Source organism: Penicillium angulare (assembly GCF_028827245.1).
Source record: "Penicillium angulare strain IBT 27051 chromosome Unknown utg000009l_segment0_segment0, whole genome shotgun sequence".
Lineage (NCBI taxonomy): Eukaryota > Fungi > Ascomycota > Eurotiomycetes > Eurotiales > Aspergillaceae > Penicillium > Penicillium angulare.
Genome location: NW_026623168.1, coordinates 347,677 through 370,292, shown reverse-complemented (window position 1 = coordinate 370,292; position 22,616 = coordinate 347,677). Strand labels below are relative to the sequence as shown.

At 46.9% G+C, this 22,616-nt stretch overlaps 9 protein-coding genes across 9 annotated transcripts; 5 read left to right on the top strand and 4 right to left on the bottom strand.

The window, feature by feature from the left end:
- Window position 1: 1 nt before the first annotated feature.
- Window positions 2–6,004, bottom strand: N7478_011690 (RNA helicase SLH1; the record flags this gene model as incomplete). The annotated part of the gene is made up of 1 exon (XM_056927904.1): window positions 2–6,004. The coding sequence occupies one exon, from the start codon at window positions 6,002–6,004 to the stop codon at window positions 2–4; it is 6,003 nt and encodes a 2,000-aa protein (XP_056773631.1).
- Window positions 6,005–6,356: 352 nt separating this feature from the next.
- N7478_011689 (palmitoyltransferase YKT6) lies at window positions 6,357–7,303 on the top strand (the record flags this gene model as incomplete). Its single annotated transcript, XM_056927903.1, has 6 exons — window positions 6,357–6,377; window positions 6,457–6,515; window positions 6,575–6,598; window positions 6,676–7,045; window positions 7,114–7,206; window positions 7,268–7,303. 6 exons carry the CDS (start codon window positions 6,357–6,359, stop codon window positions 7,301–7,303), a joined length of 603 nt encoding a protein of 200 aa, XP_056773630.1.
- Window positions 7,304–8,089: 786 nt separating this feature from the next.
- On the top strand, window positions 8,090–9,232 carry N7478_011688 (uncharacterized protein; the record flags this gene model as incomplete). Its single annotated transcript, XM_056927902.1, has 1 exon — window positions 8,090–9,232. The coding sequence occupies one exon, from the start codon at window positions 8,090–8,092 to the stop codon at window positions 9,230–9,232; it is 1,143 nt and encodes a 380-aa protein (XP_056773629.1).
- Window positions 9,233–9,803: 571 nt separating this feature from the next.
- On the bottom strand, window positions 9,804–10,214 carry N7478_011687 (uncharacterized protein; the record flags this gene model as incomplete). Its single annotated transcript, XM_056927901.1, has 1 exon — window positions 9,804–10,214. The coding sequence occupies one exon, from the start codon at window positions 10,212–10,214 to the stop codon at window positions 9,804–9,806; it is 411 nt and encodes a 136-aa protein (XP_056773628.1).
- Window positions 10,215–10,896: 682 nt separating this feature from the next.
- N7478_011686 (uncharacterized protein) lies at window positions 10,897–11,358 on the bottom strand (the record flags this gene model as incomplete). Its single annotated transcript, XM_056927900.1, has 1 exon — window positions 10,897–11,358. One exon carries the CDS (start codon window positions 11,356–11,358, stop codon window positions 10,897–10,899), a length of 462 nt encoding a protein of 153 aa, XP_056773627.1.
- A 1,828-nt stretch (window positions 11,359–13,186) lies between these two features.
- Window positions 13,187–14,944, bottom strand: N7478_011685 (uncharacterized protein; the record flags this gene model as incomplete). The annotated part of the gene is made up of 2 exons (XM_056927899.1): window positions 13,187–14,768; window positions 14,898–14,944. The coding sequence occupies 2 exons, from the start codon at window positions 14,942–14,944 to the stop codon at window positions 13,187–13,189; spliced, it is 1,629 nt and encodes a 542-aa protein (XP_056773626.1).
- A 1,073-nt stretch (window positions 14,945–16,017) lies between these two features.
- N7478_011684 (alpha/beta-hydrolase) lies at window positions 16,018–17,726 on the top strand (the record flags this gene model as incomplete). The annotated part of the gene is made up of 5 exons (XM_056927898.1): window positions 16,018–16,069; window positions 16,138–17,133; window positions 17,295–17,379; window positions 17,451–17,511; window positions 17,592–17,726. 5 exons carry the CDS (start codon window positions 16,018–16,020, stop codon window positions 17,724–17,726), a joined length of 1,329 nt encoding a protein of 442 aa, XP_056773625.1.
- Window positions 17,727–19,984: 2,258 nt separating this feature from the next.
- N7478_011683 (uncharacterized protein) lies at window positions 19,985–20,474 on the top strand (the record flags this gene model as incomplete). Its single annotated transcript, XM_056927897.1, has 2 exons — window positions 19,985–20,312; window positions 20,356–20,474. The coding sequence occupies 2 exons, from the start codon at window positions 19,985–19,987 to the stop codon at window positions 20,472–20,474; spliced, it is 447 nt and encodes a 148-aa protein (XP_056773624.1).
- Window positions 20,475–21,074: 600 nt separating this feature from the next.
- N7478_011682 (phosphotransferase family protein) lies at window positions 21,075–22,582 on the top strand (the record flags this gene model as incomplete). Its single annotated transcript, XM_056927896.1, has 2 exons — window positions 21,075–21,732; window positions 21,798–22,582. The coding sequence occupies 2 exons, from the start codon at window positions 21,075–21,077 to the stop codon at window positions 22,580–22,582; spliced, it is 1,443 nt and encodes a 480-aa protein (XP_056773623.1).
- Window positions 22,583–22,616: the final 34 nt, after the last annotated feature.

Sequence of the window (22,616 nt, the reverse complement as noted above, 5' to 3'; positions counted from 1 at the left end):
TCTAACCCTTGACAGGTACGCTGGATGGCTCAATATTCTGAGTCCCAGTTGCAGATGCGAGATCAAGATCGACATTCGACAAATTCCACTCCATACCAATGTAAGAATCGCTGATGAGTTTGACATTAACCCGAGCGATACCTTCAGTCGTGACAGAGCCTGATTCTGCTAGAGCAGCACCAGGGAACTTGACCAAAGAACGAACGGATAATGAGCGCGGCCCATTGTATTTAGAGGATCCTCCCTCGACACGTCCCTTGCCATGTCGGAGCTTGGAGGCGGAGGGCCACGACACTCGTTTCAAGCCGAGAAGATCACCATCACTGCCATCTGGACGAGCAACACTAACAATCAAAAAGTATCCCTCGGTCTGAGGCTTGGGGAATCGAGGGGCATAGATTCTGTATTCTTGGTTCGTGTGTGTGTTTCTTCGGATGAGCGAGACGTTCATTCCCTTGGGTGAAATGCCTTCAACTGAGATGGAGATGTTGGGTAACTGTGAAGCGGCACGGGTGAAGTGAGGAGGAAGATTGAGTTTCTTGACCAGCGCAGTGACGGAACCGGAAGGTTGTGAAGCCAGCGCTACCAAGGATGATGGGACACCATGAGGTTTCTCGGTCGGCACTCCTGGGAGGATAGACAATGGGTGATCTTCCGGCCAGCGGGCTGACTTGATGGATTGTAGCAGTCTCATGAACATATGGCAGGCAGGTATGTATCCTAGTTCCGCCATGACATCGATAGATGCTTGTATGACACGAATGCCTTGATCTAAGACTGATGTTTGATCACCAACATAGTCGGAGATTGGAAGATCAATCCGCGACATATACGCCTGTAGCAAGAGGAATGCCTTGACATGGGGATCCCACATGGGTAGATCACCCATAGATTCAATGGACAATGGTAGGTTCTGGGCGAGCTCTGCGTTAATAAGATCTTCGTTGTGACGAACAGGAAGCTCATCAAATTCAGTAGCGGAACACATCCAGCTAAGCACATCTTGGAAAGTGGGATCGCGCTTGGCATGGGAGACCAGGTAGCGGATAGTCTTGTGCGACAAGTAGTAGTAACTCATAATTTTGCCGAAGGGAGTGGAATCAACTTCCCCGGTGGCGGAATCCACAAGAACACAAGATGACTCCGCGAGATCGTCAAGCGACTTGTCAACCAATTCAACCATGAACTCTTGAGCAACCGCCTGGGCAGCCATTGTGTTCTGCTCTTCGGCTGAGATCTCAAGGCCGTAGTAGGATGGATTCTTGTGTAGACGACGGAAGAAAAAGGTCCAAGTGAGATAGTCAAGGGCGTCTTGCTTGGTCGTGATTGTGCCAGAGGAGACTTCGGCACCCAAGTGATTGTCGAGAACCTTATGCAGCGTAGACTCCACAGGGAAGCCAGTGTGTAAGAAGTGCTTATAGAATGCCTTTTTGGAATCTTGGGTGAAAATGCGGGCGATACCGGAGGTGTCGAATTGAGGACGACCAGCACGACCAAGCATTTGTAGCACATCTGTCAAATCCATATCGCGATAACCTTCAATCTTGGCGTCAAAGAACTGAGTACCCTTCACTACAACAAGGTGAGCTGGAAGGTTAACACCCCAAGCCAAAGTACTGGTCGCGACTAAAATCTGAATCTTGTTATTGGCGAAGAGTTCTTCGGAGAGTTGTCGGTCGGACTCGACCAAACCGGCGTGATGGAGACCAATACCAAAGCTTAGAGCCTCCCTCAGGGCGTCGTCCTTGACCCGCGTAAGATTCAGCTCCAGATCATCTTCAGACATGCGAACGAAGCGACGGGGGTTGTCTTCCATTCCGCAGTAGTTAATCAAATCTTTAGCAGTAAGACGAGTTTGTCGGCGAGAGGCAACGAAGACGATGACAGGCTTCTCAGGCGAGTGGTTTTTGATTGCGAGGAACGTTGGGCGATTCATGGACTGCATCAATGGACAGAAGCCACGCTGTTCTGGAAATCCGTCGATGAAGATTTCAAGGGGTACAGGACGAACGGAATGGCGGAAGTTGAAAAGACCTTCCTTAACACCAAGCCAGTTTCCTAGGTCGGATGCATTTGCGCAAGCAGTAGACATACCCATCAGACGGACAGAGCCTTTGGACTGAGAGGCAATGTAATTCATTCGAGACACAATAATTTCCAAAATAGGACCTCGATCGCCACCAAGCAAATGAATCTCATCGATGATCACAAGGCTAACTTTCCGGACGTAGTCTCTTGTTTGCCAGCTACGGGAGATACCGTCCCATTTCTCAGGGGTGGTGATAATGATGTCGGCATCACGAATGGTTCTTGTATCAGGTGTATTGTCACCAGTCAACTCGACAAGTTTCAATCCCATGGCAACGGTGAGTCGCTTGCGCCAATCTTGGACTCGTTCGCGAACAAGCGCCTTCATAGGAGCAATGTATACTACTTTGGAGCCGGGGTTCTCACGGAAAGCCCACCACATGGCCAACTCAGCGGCCACGGTCTTTCCACTACCAGTGGGAGACCCGAGGAGGACATTAGCTGACGTGTGATATAACAAGTGGAAAATCTGGGTCTGCATGGGATTGAAGAACGGGAAGCGTTGACCATAGAGTTCTTCAAGAATAGGATTTTGAAGAGCAGAGATGGGCAAGGGTTGAAGGTTCAACAGATCTGTATAAACGCTCTCGGTGTCTGGGCGAATCAGATGCTGGAAGGAAACAGGGCTAACTGTCTCCGCACCAAGCCAGCGATCGGAGATAACTCGGACATAAATTTGACTTGGGAGTGGGTCGGACAAGGGAATGGTGAAGTTAAGTTCGTGTTCATCGTAGAGCTTTTTACGACTCAGGATGAAATACTCATGATGGTAAATCTCGCTTGTCTCGGAGTTCTCAACCCAAACCCAGAACGACTCAGATGCGCCATGGTGGCGATCATTCCATGTGAATTCGGGATAGATTGATAGGCGAATGCGAAGGACATCGCGGTTCAGTGGGGCAATTTCAGTCTCAACGCTCAGGGTTGGAAAGTTATCTAGGAGCTTGGATAAGACCTTGCCCATCTTCTGGTTGTGAACGAGTTGGCCAATCTCTGCAGGTTCCATCTCTCGCATTGATTCAATAGAAGACGATGGGAGTTTCTCATCAAGATTGCGCAAGATTGGCTGAGGAAGATCAAATTGATGGAAAGGGTGATCAAAGGGCCAGATTTGTTTTTCAATAGACTTGCACAGCGACAACAGTACTTGGCATTGGTAGCCCCATCGGCGATTCAAGGCGATCATAAATAGGGAACGACAGATACGAGCTGCATTTTGAGCTACATAACCTGTATCGGAAACCAAGGCAAAATCTTCGAGCTTTGCTCGTGAAATATAAGATTGGAGCAAAATGTTTGTTTTGGCATGTGGGGAGTCGTTTCCACCTTCGACTTCAGTTTGAACAACCTCCTCTCGGAGGCGTTGGAGCTCCTTGGACTCTGTCTCGCGAGCTTGAATATTATCGAATTCACCGCTCATACTAATCATTTTGAGCACGTCCGCTTCGCCTGCGCGCGCACGCATCATCTCGTTGAATATTTCAATACTGCCCTGCAGGACATAGTATTGACTAGCAATACGCCCGACGTCTTTGGCTCTGAGATCTTCAGTCTTTTCATTGTAGATGATCATTTGGCTCTTCTGGAGAGTACGAGCAGCCTGGATAATTAAGGCACGGCGTCGCTGAACAAGCATCGGGTCATCTCGTAGTTCGGCGTATTCAATACCATAGTTGCGAGGCTCACGTTTCATGCGAACGAAGAGATATGAATAGCCAAGCCATTGTACAGCCTCAGGAACCGATGTGACGGTGCCGAGAGAAATTTCGGCATTGAGGTTGTCAACTAGTCGACTAGAGAAACGAGACTCGATGGGCTGTTGAGCTGTCACGGCCGACAAATAATGTTGCAGTTTATCCTGCGTGGTACAAATAAAGCCAATGCCGGTATCCTGGAACTGAGGACGGCCAGCACGACCGAAAATTTGCAAGACGTCGAGAATACTAAGATCGACAAACTTTCCTTCTTGCGCATTGTATAACTGCGTTCCCTTAATGACAACTGCTGCGGCAGGAAGATTGACACCCCATGCAAGTGTGGCTGTACAGCAAAGAACCTTGATGAGACCCTGAGAAAACATCCGTTCCATGAGATTGCGATCACTGCGACTCATACCAGCATGGTGAGCACCAAATCCACTGTTAAAGAGTTCTCGTAGCTCACGCGCACGGCACTGTTTCATATCACGGAGAGCGGATGAATAGTCCTCGTGCTCATGGCAGCTAAAAAGATCCTCGCAGCCATCCTCTGCAGCCAGCTGCTTCAACATACGTGCTGTCATGACAGTATCCTTCCGAGAATGCACAAAGACCATGATTTGATGACCTCTTTCCAGCATGGATCGCACCTTCTCATACGCGACAACATCTAGGTTCTCACGCGACTGCTTGGAGCCTGCTTTACCCTTGACACCAATGAAATGCTGTTCCAAAGGAACTGGTCGGAACGACGCATCGAAGAAGAATAAACCAGCCATCTTATTCACTCTTAAGAAATCGGCTACATCAACATAGTTGGGGAGAGTGGCAGAAAGACCGACGATGCGGATTAATGATTGCGTGCTTTCAACTTGTCGTTGGGTTCGAGCGACCAAGGATTCGATGACAGCACCACGTTCATCATGAAGCATGTGGACCTCATCAATAATAAGCAGCCTTACTTTTTGAACAAGCTCAGTGTCACCAGTACTCTTTCGAGTAACAACATCCCATTTTTCAGGGGTGGTGACAATGACTTGCGTGTCCACAATCTCACGCTTGGTTAACTGCATATCACCAGTCAATTCTCGGACGTGAACTCCCAGCCAAGCAAGCCGCTTGCCCAGCTTCTCCGTTACTTCGGCTGCCAATGCCTTCATGGGAGCGACGTAAACAATCTTGAAGTCATCCACTTGAACAACGAATTCAGTAGCATCAGGTTCATCTAATGGGTTGGGTGTGGTATTTTTTCCGATTGTGTTAAGAATAGTAAGCATGGCAGCATCAGTTTTACCAGCTCCAGTAGGGGCACAAATAAGCATGTTCTCGCTAGTCTTGTATGCAACATCATAAAGTAAACTCTGCATACGATTGAGACTTTTGTAGCCCTTGAATGTACCACGACAGAGGCCATCTAGTCCAGCAATCTCGACTAGTTTCTGGTTCCTTGCGAGTGTGCCTACTTTCGAAGCAGGGATTGCATATTCTTCGTACTTCTGTTCGACGAAATGTTCGCTACCGACAGGCAAACCATATTTGCGGCCGCTAGCTGAGAGAAGATTTCCGGAGGTATTTTGTTTAAAGACATGTGGGTATGCGGGTTCCCCTCGGGTTTGAGCGGCCATGAGCGGGGCATTCTTATGCTCGAAATTGCGCTGCCATAAAGCCTCCTCCCTTTCAGATTTTGTGAGAAGCTTTGAAGAAGCGAGTCCATCCGTCTGTGCCTCCACGCGTTGAGGTTTGTCCGACAAGATCTCCGTTCGGTGTGCAATCAGTTCAATGACCAGGTCGAGATCCTCAAACCCTACAATTTCGGCAAGAGACATCTGCAGTTCGCCATCATCGCTATCAGCTGCCAGAGTGGCAATTATTTGTTGGCTGAGCTCCGCCGCATCCATGCTTGATCGAGCTGCAACGCCTTGACATTTCTCTTCCAGCCAAAATCGGTCGTACGGTGAGCTTTGGGCGAAGGACGTTTCATTCAACTCTGCCAACTCTTCCTGATCATCGCTTGTCTCATCGTCCGAGCTGATAACATCCCAAACATCATCTATCGTTCCTGGGGAGGAGGAGGAGTCATCGAGGTCCAAATCCATATCACTTCCATATCCAGTCGTATCGTGGGGTAGGTCTTTCGGGAGCTTTAGATCGGCGATGGCCTGGCGCATGGCCGCTAGTTGGGTAAGCCACTGCGACTCTGTCGCTGCTATATTCTCCATGGCTGAAATCGGTAAGGCGGGGTATCAAAGGTGGTTATAGTGGAGTCAACAAGTGAAGGTAAGTAAAATCCCACTGATGATAAATTGGGGCGGTGTGGAGTTCTGCCTCAGGCCCTAGTGCGGAGACCCGCAGTGCCATCATCGCTTGTTATCAGGAGAGGGTTCAACCTGCATTATTTCTCAGCTGACCTCTTTCTGCTCTTATTCGGCCCCTCAACACTGCCACTTTACAGTCATCTTGCTTTAACTCTGCCGCCTAGTGCTCAGTAAAGCTATAAGACTTGCTGAGCGTTCTTCTCCATCTCTTGTCGTCACCGCCAATTGTGCCAAGCAACACGACTTCCCCGCCACTATGAAGATTCTCTATATGGGCGTACGTTGTTTTATGCTAACCGGGCCAAATGGGCTCTAAGCTGTCGCACTTTATATACTAACTACTCTCTCGGCTATAGGTTCTCCGGAACGATTCTCAGCCCGCTCTCCAACTTTGCGCCGAGAAAGACCTTAACTCGTAGGTACCCACTAGCCACAAATGCATCGTTCGAAATGACATCGCTAACAAAGAACTAGCTTTTCCCGTTTCACTCGCCAGAAGTACGTTACCGAGTCCTCCGATCTAACTATCGCCCCCAGCTTGCCCTCCCCATATTGACAACATGTTCGCCCTTTAGCTATGAGGAGTTCTTGATGCTCTTCACCCGCACGGTTGCCGAGCGAACGAAGCCCGGACAGCGACAGGACATTGAGGAGAAGGCATACACATTCCATGCATACGGCCGGTCTGAGGGCGTGGCTGGTGTGATCGTCACTGACGGCGACTACCCTGCCTTGGTCGCTCACCAGCTGCTATCTAAGATTGTGGACGAGTTCCTGGCCAAGCATCCTCGAACCTCCTGGTCGGATCCATCCCTGCGCGAGAACGCATGCCCTCTGCCGGCACTGAAGGAATATATCGTCAAATACCAAGACCCCAAGCAGGCCGACAGTATCATGAAGATTCAACAGGAGTTAGACGAGACCAAGATTGTGCTACACAAGACCGTACGTGCTGTGCTTTGGCGGGTTATACCAATAATTTCACGTATCAGTTGGCTAACATGTGTGTGTAGATTGAGAGCGTGCTGGAGCGTGGCGAGAAAATCGATTCATTGGTTCAGAAGAGTGACGGGTTGTCTGCCCAGAGTAAGATGTTCTATACCCAGGTACGTTGAGAGAACGATCGGCTTTTGGCATGTCTTCGGGATTCTGACTCGTTTGTTATAGGCCAAGAAACAGAACTCCTGCTGTATTTTGATGTAAATTGTCTTTCATTGTTGATGCGACCGTGAAGACGGCCCTTACTAGTTGCCCTCGGGTTCAACTTTACCCATGTAATCAAACTTGTCAAGGTAGCCTTGTCTATCCTTCCTACTAATCCATTTGAGTTACGCTTGCCTACGATGCTGTTAACTATCTCCTGTTTCTTGGTAGTTCCCTCTACGGTGGATGACTCGGATTTGCATTATTTTCAGCTGGTATCCGGAATTCTTTTAGTATTCCGAATAGAAGGCATCCAGAATTTGACTACTTGAGCCTCTTTCGTCATCAAGCAAAATAGTAATTAAAGAAAATGTTTACCCCGTGATTTGCTCGCCTGACTATGTACTAGGTGATCCATGGAACCAAGCAATGCTCACCCAGAACATTTGTAAATATCGACATGGTATTTATAGTAGTAATATATTATGCATTTCATTATCCATATCCGTTCTACTAGTACTAGTAGTAGGTACACGATACCTTTTCCAACCTAGAAGCTTAGAAGTACTAGTACTACTAGTACCCGATGCTAAATTTGGTTATGGTTCTAGGAGTGATGACCGCAACGGGTACCGGCGTAAGCCACTCGTAGTTGGTGCTAAGCCTATTATGATATCCGGATCCATGCAGCCATTGTCTGCGATCTTTATACTCTATTGAACAGTCTCAAGCCAAACTACCGCATCCCCGTCGTCATACTATCGAGCTACATAGAGAGACATATCCAGTCGCTGGGAACCGAAAACTGTCTTCAACATTAATCATTGCTAATATTCAAGTCAAAACATGGACGAGAATTCATCAAGCAAGCCCCCCAGTGAATTTCATCTTGGGAAAGCTCTTTACGAAATGATAAAAGATACTAGGCGCTCTCGTCGTGGAACAATATTCGTTCGTACTTCTCACGGCGCCGACATCAGATTTACCCACGAGAATGATCCTGGTTACCACGACAGAATAGCAAAAGATAAATTCAGCGCAAGTCTGGCTTCGATGAAAATAGCGCTCACTACCTTTGATCTGAAGCGTGAATTTCGCAACCCTAAAAAAAGGGCTGTCTGTGAAAGCAATATCCTGGAAAGCCTCGCTCTTATGGTCTATGGATCCAACATTATCGCAGGCGTTGGTGCTGGTGCTGGTGCTGGTGCTGGTGCTGGTGCTGGTGCTGGGTTCGATATCACCCGCAAACTTTGCTTGAAGATATTCAAAGGTAAAGACTCGAAGATTACCGAATATCCTGCCGACGACGACGAAAACTCCCTTTCTATCGGCAAAGATCGCCCCGATCAGTTCATTTGCGCTGGACCTGTTCTAAGTTGCCGGCGTGAAATTGTCCAACATGCCAAAGCAGCTCTTTTTATGATAAAAGAGCTCTGTATCTTCCACAAAGACCTATCTGAAGATATTATTCTGGAAGCACATCGCATCTTAACCTACAAAATAGATGGAAAAGCGACACCATGGGCGCAGTATAGCGGGTTCTATCGCACCGTCGATGTCAGTATGGGCTTGCATACGTTCACTACTCCTCTTTTGGTTCAATCAAAGATGAAAGAAATGATTCTTCGACTGGAAAGAGATATCCGACAAGCCAAAAAATTCAAAAAGCTCGATCCTGTTATGTTGGCAGCGAAGTATGCACATATATTTAACAACATCCGCCCATTCCTCAGGGCAAATGGACGTATTTCTCGTCTCATATTGAATTCATTGCTACTGAAATACGGGTATTATCTGATTTGTCTCGGAGAGGATAAGGAAAGCCGTAAAGACTACGTAGATGTTGTCTGCGCTGCGTTTCAACTTGAAGCCACTTCTGATGGTCGCGAAGAAGAAGAGAACCCGATGATGCATAGGGAGCTGGCAAGTCTGTTATTGCGGCAACAGCAAAATAGCATGTGTGCATTGTTGGATAAGCTTAGGCAATAAGGAAATGACTCGACGTGAAGTATAAAATCGCATGAATACTTATGAAAGAGCGTTTCAATTCCCAAAACAGAGAGAGATCAGAACTTGAAGAAAATGCGGAATATAATAAACATTGAAACGAATACAGACTATTCCAAAAGCTGTCTCAAGGTTCCTTATTAGTCTGATTCAATGTTACTGGGACAAACCTTTAGAGGCATTTATAAAAGCCCCTTGAGACGACATTTGAATAATATGTATCTTATAGAAGTGCCTAGTATCAATGCAGAGGATTGAGAGTAGTGCATGATGAGAGTGAATACCCTGGAGACTATTAAGCAGGTTCGCATTCAAGGTACTAGTATTAGGTTTCAATATATATACAGTCTTGAGTATCAACTTGCATGCCTAGCTCACCAATGATAATAGCGTTGTAATTTCGGGGCTGGAAGGGCCCGGGTTCTTACGGGTGGAGCATCATAGAAGCCCAGATAGAATCAATTGCGATAAAAGGAATTATTAGACGATCCAAGGAAACGCGCATGCCATTCACTGTACAAATAGGTTCCCATCAACTACAAAGGAGAAAGCTCTAACAGAAATTGACTAAGGTGAGGCTCATCACGGTCAGAGCACAGCCAATTAGAGAGGTGGCAAAAGACTGACCAGCCCCATTATTTGGAGTGGCCGTTTCGGTGCCATTCGCGCTTTCCGTAGCGGTTTCGGTACTCTGGGTAGGCGAGGAAGATGTTGTAGCATCACTGGTCGAGCCACCAACCCTTGTGCTTTCGGAGCTTCCTGGGGTAGTAGTAGCTGTTGTGGAAATTTTCGCACTGGCTGAAGGTCCCACTCCGCCGTCCTGGGGGTAGTCATAATTCAAACAAGAGTTGGTATCTTCATAGTCGCTCGAATAAGATGGTTGTGTTTTCCAGAGCTGATAAAGTGTGTCGTTACAAGGTATCCTGGGCGTATATGACAATCCGACAGATCCCAAATCAATCATGTTGGGTAGGTAAATACTGGATTGTGAGAACGTCAGCTAAGCAATAAAGACTCCTAAGACAGGGTTGCTAACCTATGTAATTCACCCCAGACATAGAAGTAGTTGGCGGTCTCAATAGTCGAATAAAAGTCGAGAGGCGAACTCATAGTATTCAGGGTGGCGCCCACAGTGGTCTTCCCTAAGGAGCCCAGGCTAACGCTACGAAATTATTAGTACATCAAGGCGGCGGGGAGTGTATATTGTATTAACAAAGGAGTACGGGAATTCGAACCTGGCGACACCACCATATACCTCAAGAGTCCCGTTTAGCGTGTGCAGTTTTGGGGCGTCGAAATCAAGCTTTTCGTCATATCCATCTTCCATGTTGATCCGTAATCCTTGATTGTGGTATAGCCCTACCGGCTCTATGTATCCGACAACTTCCAACTTGGGCAGCGATACGCTAAAATGAAAGATTATGTGAGCGGATGTTGCTTGTCTAGGGAGAGAGCACAAACCTTCGTACTGCCCCAGCTACTTCCAATTTATCTGCCTTCTCAAGCAATGGGAGATCAACGACTATGTAGGGAAATTTTCGTTCATCGCCATAGATTTGACAAGCCGGCGAACCACAGAACTGACACTGCACAGTGACCGTTCTAAGCGAGCTGAAGTCTGTACTGGAGAGGGTGTGAGATCAAAATTAAACCAAGCCCTGCTGAGTGTACTCATACCTTAGCCAACTTCCCTGAACGGATACATTGTCAGCCTCAGCCAACGATGCCAGGTCAGCATTTCCACTATTCGAAGTCTGGACCAGCTCGAGATCTCCCAAGGACTCTAGATTTGGGAGGCTGACATCGCCAGATGTGCCGAGGAGGTGGATATGGTCGATCTTTTCAAGATCCCGCATCTCGAACAGGGTCAACCAGTCCGCGCCTTCATCAACTGTAGATATATTTCCATTGAATGCAGTCACACTATTCAGGCTAAAGTTACCATCATACTCAGATTGAATGATAATATGGCCGTTTAGTGTCGTACATCCAGCGAATGCGTCTAGTTGGTCAGGCGTGTGTAGCTCAAGGACTGTTGCCAAACCCTCCCCTCCGCCGGTAGTAGTGTCACATGCCTTTGTATCAGCGCCTAGATAATTTTGGCGCATTAATAATAATAATCACATGGCAGTGCAAGTAAAATAAAATTACCAAGGCATGATGTTGATAATCCTAACGCGACTGCGAACAAGGCGTAAGAAACCCTCATTGCTGCTGATAAAGAACCAAGGGAAGCGCAACGGAAAGCAGGGAACTTAAATATTAAATATTAATAACACGATATCTGCCCATAAGCCGGAGGGGAATCGAGACCCTGAAACCAAGACAGCCTCACGCTTCACTAGACTGCAGCGGATGGTCTTGGCTGCCGCCGCATCTCTTGGTATTCCCCGTATCCGTTAGCGGGGAGTGCCGTATGGGGTGTCGTCCAGCGCCAAGATGAGACGGGTCGCTTGTGATTTGCGGGGTTTCAGGGACGCAGGGACCGTCTCTTGGCTCATCATTTGGTAATAAAAGGCGTTTCTGACACGGGCTGAGCAGTCTCTTTCTCGAATGTCACCTCATGCGTGCAACGAGGTCGTTCATTCGCCCCAAAAAATTCGCTCCTAATACTGAGCTGAATGTGGATTTGCTGTCGGCAATGCACTCCACAGGACGACTGAGGCTCTTGAGCAGAGAGACACATATATGGATAAGAATTTTGCACATCTAGTGCTGCGTAAATCGCACACTAAATCTTCGACACTCAGTTTAAAGGATTTGTAATTCCTTCTGTGAATTTAATATGGAAGACACGAAAGAGTGACCAGGATCAAATATGGTAGATGACGATTTTGGGACAAGAACCAATGCCAAGAAGAACGTTTGAATCTAGGTACATGCTCTATCAAGGTGATTTCAACTGCCCAGGTGGGCAATAGACTTGTCAAGATATACAATTGGGGGTAACTTGAATTGAAGGGGCCCGGCCGCGTGTGAAAACGTAAGGTTGACCTTGAGAAGTTCCAGATGGGATCAACAACCTGTTCTTCATTAGTTTATTCTTCATATCGCTACAGTTAACCCAATCATGATGGACATCTTCGTGCGGTGTTAAATGTAGAGAACGCTTTTCTAAGCTGTAGTGACGAAAAGCCGTGTGAATCTTGTAGTTCCCGCAACATTCGGGAGCCATGTTACTTTCCACCACGACGACACCTCACTAGGGTGCAACAGAATTCACAATTCGGTGACTACAAACCTGAATTCGAGCGGTTGTCACATTTCTTGCATCAAGAGGCGGTGGACTTGTTAAGGAGTTATCCAGGAAAGACTTTAGATGAAATCAGCAAGATGCCTGCGCCGACGGAAGTAGAGCTCAGGCATAGAAGTACGACTCAACTTGAATCCGCCCATAATCGGAATTAGCTGACTGTAGCTGTGTCTATCTAAGCCAACGCTGTTTTATTGTGCAAGATAGTCTCGGTACCGAAAGACCTGCATTCGCGGCCCGAGGCTGCCGTCGATCAAGATCTGTCTACTAGCAGATCTGGTCCACTTTAACAGATTGCTGACGACCTCAACGTGCTGTCCCTTACGGAGACTGATGGCGCCACTCTTGGACAAAACCAAAACTCACTAGCATACGATAAACATACCTGTAGGATATAAGTATAGATCGTTTCAAGCGAAAGGGTGACAATATTCCCCAAGATGAAGCATGCATGTTGACAACAGCTTCTGTGGGTTGAATCAATTTAGCTATTTATTTCGATATAAGGATTATACTAAGCTGCATGGCCCAGTAGATATTGCAGTCAAATGCAACATCAACAGCAAACTATCAAGTCACTTTCTGCACCTCGGATCACCATGGGCGCACTTTATAGCAAGGTAGACACTTCGACTTGCCCCATTCACATGGTATTGGGACGATCAATGCATTGACTGGCTAATTTATCTATTCCTGCAATATATCACAAGAGACTCTGTGTATATTGCATCCTGCGCGCAAAACGTGTAGGTAATATCCAAGCTACCCGCAGACTCTCCTCCCATGACTTTCAAAAAGGACAATGCCTCAATCCTTCGCCATGCAGGGACCTGTTCCATGCACTGTATCATTGCCTCCCTTTCATTCACGCCCTCTTCAATTTCGATTACCCGCGCAATAACCATGGCTGTAGAGACGCTATCCCAAGACGCCTCCCGTATAAATTGCCGTCGCAAAATGCTCAAAGTTGCACGACGAACAATAGGATCTCGGCATTTTGCTCCAATTATGTAGAGAACAGGAAGAAGTCCAATTTCAGGCGTGAAGGTCAATTTAGTTGAGCCGGAATATTGCTCGTGTGCTGCTGCTACTTCGGTTGCGAATGCGATGCATTGCTTGAATTGGGGCAAGAATTTGTCGTAGCTTGTTTCATCACCAGTTCCGCCACCACTGAGAATGATACATGCGACGGTATGTTGCAGGCGTAATAGGGACACGAGAGGGTAGGTCTCAGAGATTGACCGTGAGGCGTTATATTGTTGCAAGATTCTTTCAAAGCGAATCGACCAGCATTCTAAATCATTCAGAGTGGTGCCTTCTAGTGAAGAAGGGAGCGGTGGTATTGTACCCGTCGGTGACAGTTGTCGTTCTGTGCTGCGCAGTCTCATTACCCGAGTGAGGAGAATCTGGAGGTGGTCGGCAGCTTCGTCGAGGGACTGAAATATACTGTCGAAGAGCCCAAGTGGGGTCATCGATGTATTTTGAATTTCAGCTGGACTCCAGTCGACAAGAAACATGCCCGCCTGCATGTCAAGGCGGCGAATCTGGTATGTGGCCTCGCGGATAATACCCTGGACCCCGGAGGTTCGAGTGTAATCATAGGTATGGTTGTTGAATGTAGCGTTTTCAGTGTTTTGCGATAGAGCCAGGCCCCCACTCAGGTGCTTGAATGCTTGCGCATCGTCTCCAGCCAGATGATCAAAACAAGTGAAGAGATAACAGACTAACAGCGTGACTGCTGTTGTTTCAGCGCTGTCATCATTGTCAAGCTCCAGCAAAAGCTGAATCGCACGGTTATAATGAACCAACGGAGCCTTATCCACTGATTGGCCTTTCGATAAAGACAGCTGATGGGTCGGATGTATAGTAGAACGATCCAGGTACTTGCAGTGCATCATGGCCAGGGCAATGGCAGCATGTCGCACCGACGGTACTGTTTGGGCGAAAAGCATAAGGTTTCTCCGCCATGATTCGCAAGGGCGGTATTCATTCAGATGCTTGATTGAAACACACTCGAAAAAGTACATTGCTTCTGCATGTGCCGAACCTGTCATTGGCAAAACCATGAGAGATCCTAAATTCGGCCAAACGAGCTCATGGCGTTGGGAGTGCCATCGTCCGGCGTCGTCCGCACTGGTCGTCGCACACTGGTGGTAACTGGTGGATTTGTCTCCTCTGGGGGAGATTATCTTGTACGGTCGTTTTTGTTGAACAATATCGGCCTTCTCAGTATAGCCATCGCAAGTCCGACCAGTAGAAACGCATCTCGAGCATGATGGTTGAGAGAGATCGCATTTAACTCGCCTTATCCTGAGGAATGTCAGCTTCTGAGTCTTTGATTAATTGTTCTCCCTAGCGCAGAGCGAAGAGTGAAGACATACTTGCATGTCTTACAGCCTAGCCTTGACTTTGGAGCAAATTTGCGAGGACCTTTCCTCCATGCTTGATTGATGATCGCTGTGTTGGTCTTGTCCTTCATCGCATTCATTAGTGGGATGTGAGTTGGCTGATGTTTGAAGTGCACAATGTTCCGGAGAGAGAGAAATTCGACGCCACCACATCCACTTAGTTAATTATTGTATGCATCGGTTTCGGAGGTGACATGTTTGGTTGTGTCTTGATTGTTTGACCAGCTCCTAGAAACGGGGCATTTTAAACGGAGATTCGTAGTGGCGAGGGAGAATTGGAGAAGCAGCCTAAGATCCCCGGGACTAACCGCGCTAAGGACGGTAAAAGTGGGGTTTCTCTCGAGTTCTGATTGGGCTGTTCGTACAGGTGGAGCATATATTCGGAAGATGAGGCTGTACACTCATTTGCGATCTTGCCCTATAACCCACAAATAGGACCAGTTACGCAGTACGCCTTTTCTGGTTCAGCTAAATGGGACAGACCTACAGGTAAGAGTATTCATCTCAACTGGACCGTGGATCAAATCAAGCCCCTGACTTACAACTACATGCACAGGTGTAATATCCCGCCCCCAGGTTTGGACACCCGCGCGATACCTTCTAGTGATCAAGAGATGGCGATTGGCTGGTTCGTACAAGTGGAACAAGAATTCGTTCTCAGGAACAAAATGGGTCGCTGTAACGCAGCTGCCTGCAACAATTGTGAGATGTGATGTCACGTCTATTGCGATTCAGCGAGCATAAATAGCTCGGGCCTGTCCCGATTATATGAGGTCTTGCAGGCAGCTAAGAGGGAAACTCAACAAGCAGCCCTCCAGATTCACAATGACTCGAATCTCAGCTTTTCTTGTTCTCCTGAGCTTGGGGTTAAAAGCCCATGGCTTGTATACCCAGAGCATGGTTTATGGATTCAACGATGTAAGAACAGGACCTTTCAAATACACACTATGAAGATATTCCAAGCTGTCTGACAAACCAAATAGATTCAATCATCGCCAAACCTTACATGGACGCCATGCTTCGATCAATTCAATTGCTCTCGACTAGAAGTTCCTGTAGATTATTCAAACAGGAGTGTTGGCACGACGTCGATTGCCTTCATCAAGATGGCCGGAAAGAATGCCACTATAAGCTCTCCAAACATCGTAGTGATCCCCGGTAAGTTACAATTCTCATCGATAATAACACTCCTTGAATCTTGAACTATTAGACTAACTCTCTGCTAGGTGGACCTGGTAACTCGGGCGTCGATCTACTCCTCGGATTCCCAAGTCTCCTGGGCGAAATGTTTGGAGAGCAGTACAACTTCGTCTCGTTCGATCCCCGCGGGGTGAACAACAGCGGTCTATATTTAGACTGCTTTTCCGAGGATACAAATACAAGATCGGCTTTCAATCGACTGCACAGAACAGGTCAAACCAATATCTCATCAACATCATTTGAGGAACAATATTATTCGAGCTCTATCTATGGCGAATGGTGCAACGATGCAGTTGAGAAGAATTATTCTCATTCTTACTATGTCACTACGCCCGCAGTGGCTCGTGACTTGCTTACATTCACTGAGGCCGAGGCTAGGCTGACAGGACAGTCCCCATCACACGCCAAATTGTGGGCATATGGTGTGAGCTACGGCACTGTCATAGGTAGCACTTTCGCTTCTATGTTTCCTGATCGTGTTGGGAGGATGGTACTGGATGGTGTCCTCAATGCAGAGCAGTATTACGAAAACTATTGGACAGACAATGTCGATCAAATGGACGAGGCTATGGAGACATTCTCAAATTTCTGTCATTCTGCCGGGGTTGAGAGATGTTCGTTTTGGGGACCAACGCCTGCTAATATCACGGCGAGAATCGATGCCATCATCAGTCAGCTTTTAACCAGTCCAATCCCATTAAGTGGAGTTGAAGATTCTAGCCTGCCGACGATGGTTACATATTCAGATTTGAAGACTCTGTTTCTTAACACAATCTACCAGCCGATAGCACTGTTTCCCACCATGGCCGACATTTTACAGGATGTGGAGCGTGGAAATCCGTCTGCTCTTGCAGGCTTGTATGAGGAATCAGCACCAGTGACCGATGCTCGTCTTGCCATTACATGCATGGATTCGTTTGCGAGAAACAATCTTACAACCATTGATGAGTTCAGGGCGTGGTCCGAGTACACAAACTCTAAGAGCAAGTACATCGGTGATGTGTACCCCACTTTCTTAGAGGGTATCTTGTGTAGATCATTCCGACCGCAGTTACCTAATACCATGCTTGTTCAAGGTATGTACCGCTATCTTGTCATTTTGTCTTCCCCCAATAATCGGACATCTTCCGCAAGCCAGTTTATCATGTTAGTGGAAGAAAGATTCTAATCAAATATCATACAGGCGAGGTAAGTGCGCGTCATCCGCCTACCTCTTTCCCAATTCTCTTCGCAAGTAATACCATCGACCCTATCACACCATTGGAATCGTAAGTTACAAAATAATTCCACTCCGTGCGAATTCTCTATATTGTTAACGGCCGACTCTAACCCATCATAGGGCTCGGAAGATGTCTTCCCGTTTTGCTGGATCAGTAATCCTAAAGCAAGAGGCTGTCGGGGTAAGTTGACATGGATTCCAAACATAAAATGTCTTGATCTTGATGGTGGGCTTACTGGTGAATGTTTTCTTTCAATTTAGCATACGGTCATCTACCAGGGAGGCTCGGACTGTTACTTTGAGCACGTCCAGGCATATCTGCAAGGGACAATTCCATCCCCTAACACTACATGCCCACTACAGTACACTCCTTTCATAGATTCCTCTCTCCTTTAATGTTTCTCGGATGTTTTTCGACTCAAATTGGCTCAATTCCATGAAGCGGTGACCCGCGTCAAGCTATGGATTTGCAGTGCAATATTGCCAACTTGAAATTATAGTACAACTTGCATCATATTATATACTTACTGGCGTTCCGAACTCAAGCTCCGACACTCAAATTACCTTTCTTTAAATCAATTCGAATTTTTGGGTCCAAGTAGCCAGTTTGAAAGGTTATATGTGTCCAGCACTATGTGCTTCGATATTCCAAAGGCGAGAGAAGATGGGAAAATGGAAGATGATACATTTGGTGAGACTTTTGCCCCTGATTGTAATTTTTCTAAATGTGTTCTCTTTGCTGGAGCAATAAGGAATATTTGGGAGCTGGAAGAGCCGTTGAACTCTCTGAGCTTGACTGTGTAAGGCATGCGGCTATTCTGACGCCATTCGCCCCGGTACCAAGTCCAGATGTTTCTGTACTGTTCATTGCATATCTTTGAAGATATGGTTACTTTACCGAAATGTAATATCCAGGTAACGGCGGACAGCTGCTACTAGCTAACCGCTTCCACGTAAGTGGGGCATTCACAATGGCCCGTGCCCTCGGGAATACCCGACCCCGCGGCGAACACCGAAAACTCTAAGATAAAGTTCAAAGGTGCTACACGGGTAACGGGAAAAGGGCATTAGTGTTTCCAAGGTTGCTTGTGGCTGCTGACTGCATATACCCCTGGATATATTGGGAATTTTAGTTGCGGGTGATATGCAACTAGCCATGCTCTTGGCCCTAATTCTTTCTTATTCAATCTAGGTACCGGTCTTTCGCCCTCGAGCCACATATCCAGTCTACAAGTTGACACATGCGGCTTATCAGCCTCCGAGATTCAATCGAGTGATACCCCGGCCCTGTGTCGGAGGGACTCGGGAGAGTGAAAAAGAAAAAAAAAGATACACCGATCCACCTGTTCTTCAAATCCATGTTCCAACGTTGCCGAAAAACAGATGAGCAGCAGCGTGGCTTTGTGGCAGCCGCAGAACAGGTCAGAGGACGCGGAACAGAAGGGAATACGCTGATCTACATTTGGTTCAAGTTCCTGGTCATGCTCCAGGTAGACTCGCGGATTCGATAAAGGAGCAACAGCGTGTTATTGTGGCAGACAGCATCTAAGGGGGCCCTAGCAACCGTCGGGAGAAACTCCACTATTGCTTGTTCCAATTTGAGTGGACAGAAAACGACGATACCTGTACTACAATCACTTCAAGTTCTATTTAGGCCCCCAGACCTTCGGGATACCGCCGAGCAGTGGTATTAGAAGCTTCAATGCTGCTATCTTCAAATATTCTATCTTTAAGGTGTAGTTTTTCTGTCTTTTTGAATGAACTCTACTAGCATAATCTAAAATCTTTGAAAAAGAGACATTTTTCTATCTTCCTTTCCATACGTCTTTCCACTTGCTTTTCTATAGATATTGAGCTTGAACTTACAGTACAGGTACAGGTGTTATAGGCGGTAAATATTATCTATGGCCAGGCCAAGGTGGATTTCTTGATCGCTACACATTGACCCCCGTAAACGTCGGTTACGCAGAGCCGAAGAACGCTAATCCGCTTTTGGCCTGATACACAAATTTGATCACCACATGAGATATAGAAGAGCCAGTGAATGCACCGCAAGGGCTAACATGAATGACAAAAGTATTCTATTACCCTGTGCTTGTGTTTATTCTCCAAGCAGCTTCCTAATCGCTTAGTTGGACCAACCTAGCTTTCCACTACACTTCACTGCGGTTGGGGTTCCGTTTCATGAATAGCTGTCTCTATAGACATTTATCCTTGAAGAAAGTATAGAAGTACAAATTATAATGGAAACGTTAAAAAATAGCTAGGAGTCCTTTGAATTTGTCGCCTATGAATCCCAGCCTGCTGAAGCACATATAACTTGAGGCATTACCAAATTGGGCTAAGAAGAGTGAGTCAATTGGAAGGTGAATGTATCTCATCATGATACCTTACCAGGCTACATATACTGAGTAGCAATGCAACCCTTCCACTACTGCAAAAGATTTAGCTCATAGGGTATAGATATAGACAGAAGCGATCCAAGGTTGCTTATATATGAGGGGACCAGCCCGTCCATCATTCACCTCGTTCTTCATGCTCTTAAAACCACAATTCTCTTCGGATCTCAACCTTTGATTTCGCTTCACACCATACACATAATATTGCTTGGAACCGATCACCCCAACCAACATTCAAAACAAATTTTCGCAACGATGGCCAACCAAAGGCTTGATCCTAAAGGGCTTGATCCTGACGGTGTCCGGCAGGTGAACGAGTTCCTAGATGCGGCTGGCCCAGGGGCTGTTGAGGTAATGCTCAAAGCCGCACAAAGCGTCAAGACGAATCGTGCCGAGAGCAAAGCAGCAAAACAGAATGAAAAAAAGAAGCACCGAGTGGAGGAAAAGGCAACACTGCTGAACATCCCCATGAATGCGTCGATGACCGTTGCTTACCCTGTCATACGAAGACCAACTCATCCGACAAGACCAAAGCATCCGGCAAACCAAAATCACCTCATAGGGCCAAAGCATCCAGCAAGAAGTGAGATGTCTCCTTCACCCACCAACAGCTCTTTCTTCATCAGTTATCACGTTCTGGGCTGCTATGGGGAATAACGTGGAAAGGCAGAAAGTTGACGGCGTATGGGTTGAATTAGCTGAACTCGCCACTCCTATGATTAATGTTCGCCGTTTGAGATTCTAGTGAGATTCTAGTTATGAGAATGAGTCATTGACATTTTGCCAGCTTTTGCTTTGTTGAAGGTTATCGTAAGATGGTAGCCGAAGTGAGAGATTCAGCAGATGCGGTTACCCAAGGCGTACGGGGGACCATAGTGGCCCGTAGATAATAACCCCCTAGCCCGATATTAGCTTTTACCGCCTAGTATCCATCTGTACTGTAAGCTCTACTCAGACAGAAAGACAATGACAAAGAACAGTGGAAAGATAGATAGAGAAATATATTATTATGTTAGCAAGGTTATTTTAAAGAAACAGAAGTTATTTCATCTTCTAAAACAGTGTCTCCAGAAACCTTGGAAGTAGGTGCGAGGCTTGGTGTTACTGCATTACAGGTATCGTAGTTTTCTGCCGGCCTACAAATAGGGCAAAATGGGGGTTTCTTTCATGTGGCGGCTATGGTCCCCCGTAAGGGCGGAACGGTGAATGATAAATATGTCGTAGGCACTCATGGACCGTAGTTTCCTCCCTCATTCATCCATATGACTTCACAGAAAGATTATCTCCCAGCTGCTCATATTCCGCTTTTATCTCCATCTAGAGTATCTATTTCCCTTCATTAGTGATGGATACCAACGGGTTGATCAGTGGCGTTCATCACGCCGAAGCGTGGCTGTGGTGTGCAAAAACCCTCGACGCCTGGCTCAGCACAGAATTTTGTCCATGGGTATCGACTTTTCATCCCAGCAAACTCAGTTGTGAGAGAGAGCGTGGTTTCTATGGCGGCTCATTCAATATGGGGACGAAAGTGACTTTCAGTGATGGCAGTGCATGGTTGGTTCGTTTTGCACGCGGTGGAAACACTCGTGACGCGTATGTCGACGAGAAGGTCGCCATGGAAGTCATCGCTCTTGGTCTGCTCCGGAGCAAAACAACTATTCCGGTTCCAGAAGTGAAGGCATGGGGTAATGCCGCTAGCAACCCATTCGGTATAGGTCCTTTTATTATGATGGAGTTCATTGAAGGTGTCCGCCTCGCTACACTGGCGAAAGACCCCAATGTCGACAGTAGCAATGTACCCATGAGGGAGGATTTTCCTATGGAAAATATTGAAGCCGTCTACAAGCAAATGGCCAACTTCCTTCTCCAGATCTTTGAACTGGACTTTGATCGCATCGGGAGCCTTCAAGCGACATCTTCCGAATTCCAACATGATGCACCAGTGCGACCGTTGACATTTAAAGTGCACACAATTCTGCAAGACGGAGATGTTAACACCTTTGGTACGTAAATAAAACGCTGTTGCAATATTAGTGTGAATTCAATGGGCTAAACATTTCTTGTATAGGCGACCGAAGCCGAGGGTTTACGACAGCGACAGAGTACTTCTCATACGTGATCGACCAGGATTGGCAGCAGCTCATCAAGCAGCCAAACTCAGTTCCCGGCCCACTCTGTGCCAGGGACATGTACAAAGCGTTCTCGGCCATGAGAGAACTGATGCCCCAGTTGGTTCATCCGGAATATGACAGATCCAAATTCAAATTTATTTGCGATGACTTTGGCTTGGCCAACCTGATTGTTCGCAGTGAAGAGGACATGACCATTGTCGGAGTCATAGACCTTGAATGGTCATACATCGGGCCTGCTCAGATGTTAGCATCTGCACCGTGGTGGCTTCTTCTAGATCGACCTGTCAATCATGCATGGGACTATGATGAGGACGACGAGCCTCCCAAGATCATTGAGAGATACTTCAAACACCTGGACATTTTCACCCGCATCCTAGAAAAAGAGGAGGCAACGCGACCAGCTCACAAGGACAAAGAGTTTTCTCGCCTGCTAAAGTGGTCGCGCGAGTCTGGAGCAATGTGGCTGCATATTGCTGTGACATGTGCCGGCAATGATGATAGCAGCTTTATTTTTCGGTATCTGCGAGATTCTTTGGAGCCCCAGTGGACGGAACACACAGATCAAGTTGACGATGAAGAGATTGAAGCATTCAGAGAACTAAAGAAGAAAGAATTGGAGTTGTACAAGGAGGCTTATGAGGATATGCAGAAGAACCTCAAGCTGATGGAAGACGGCGTTATCACGAAGCTCGAGTTCGTTGAGAAATACTCGGCGAAATAATCTTGTTTTAACTGTTCGTATGAAAGCTTACCCA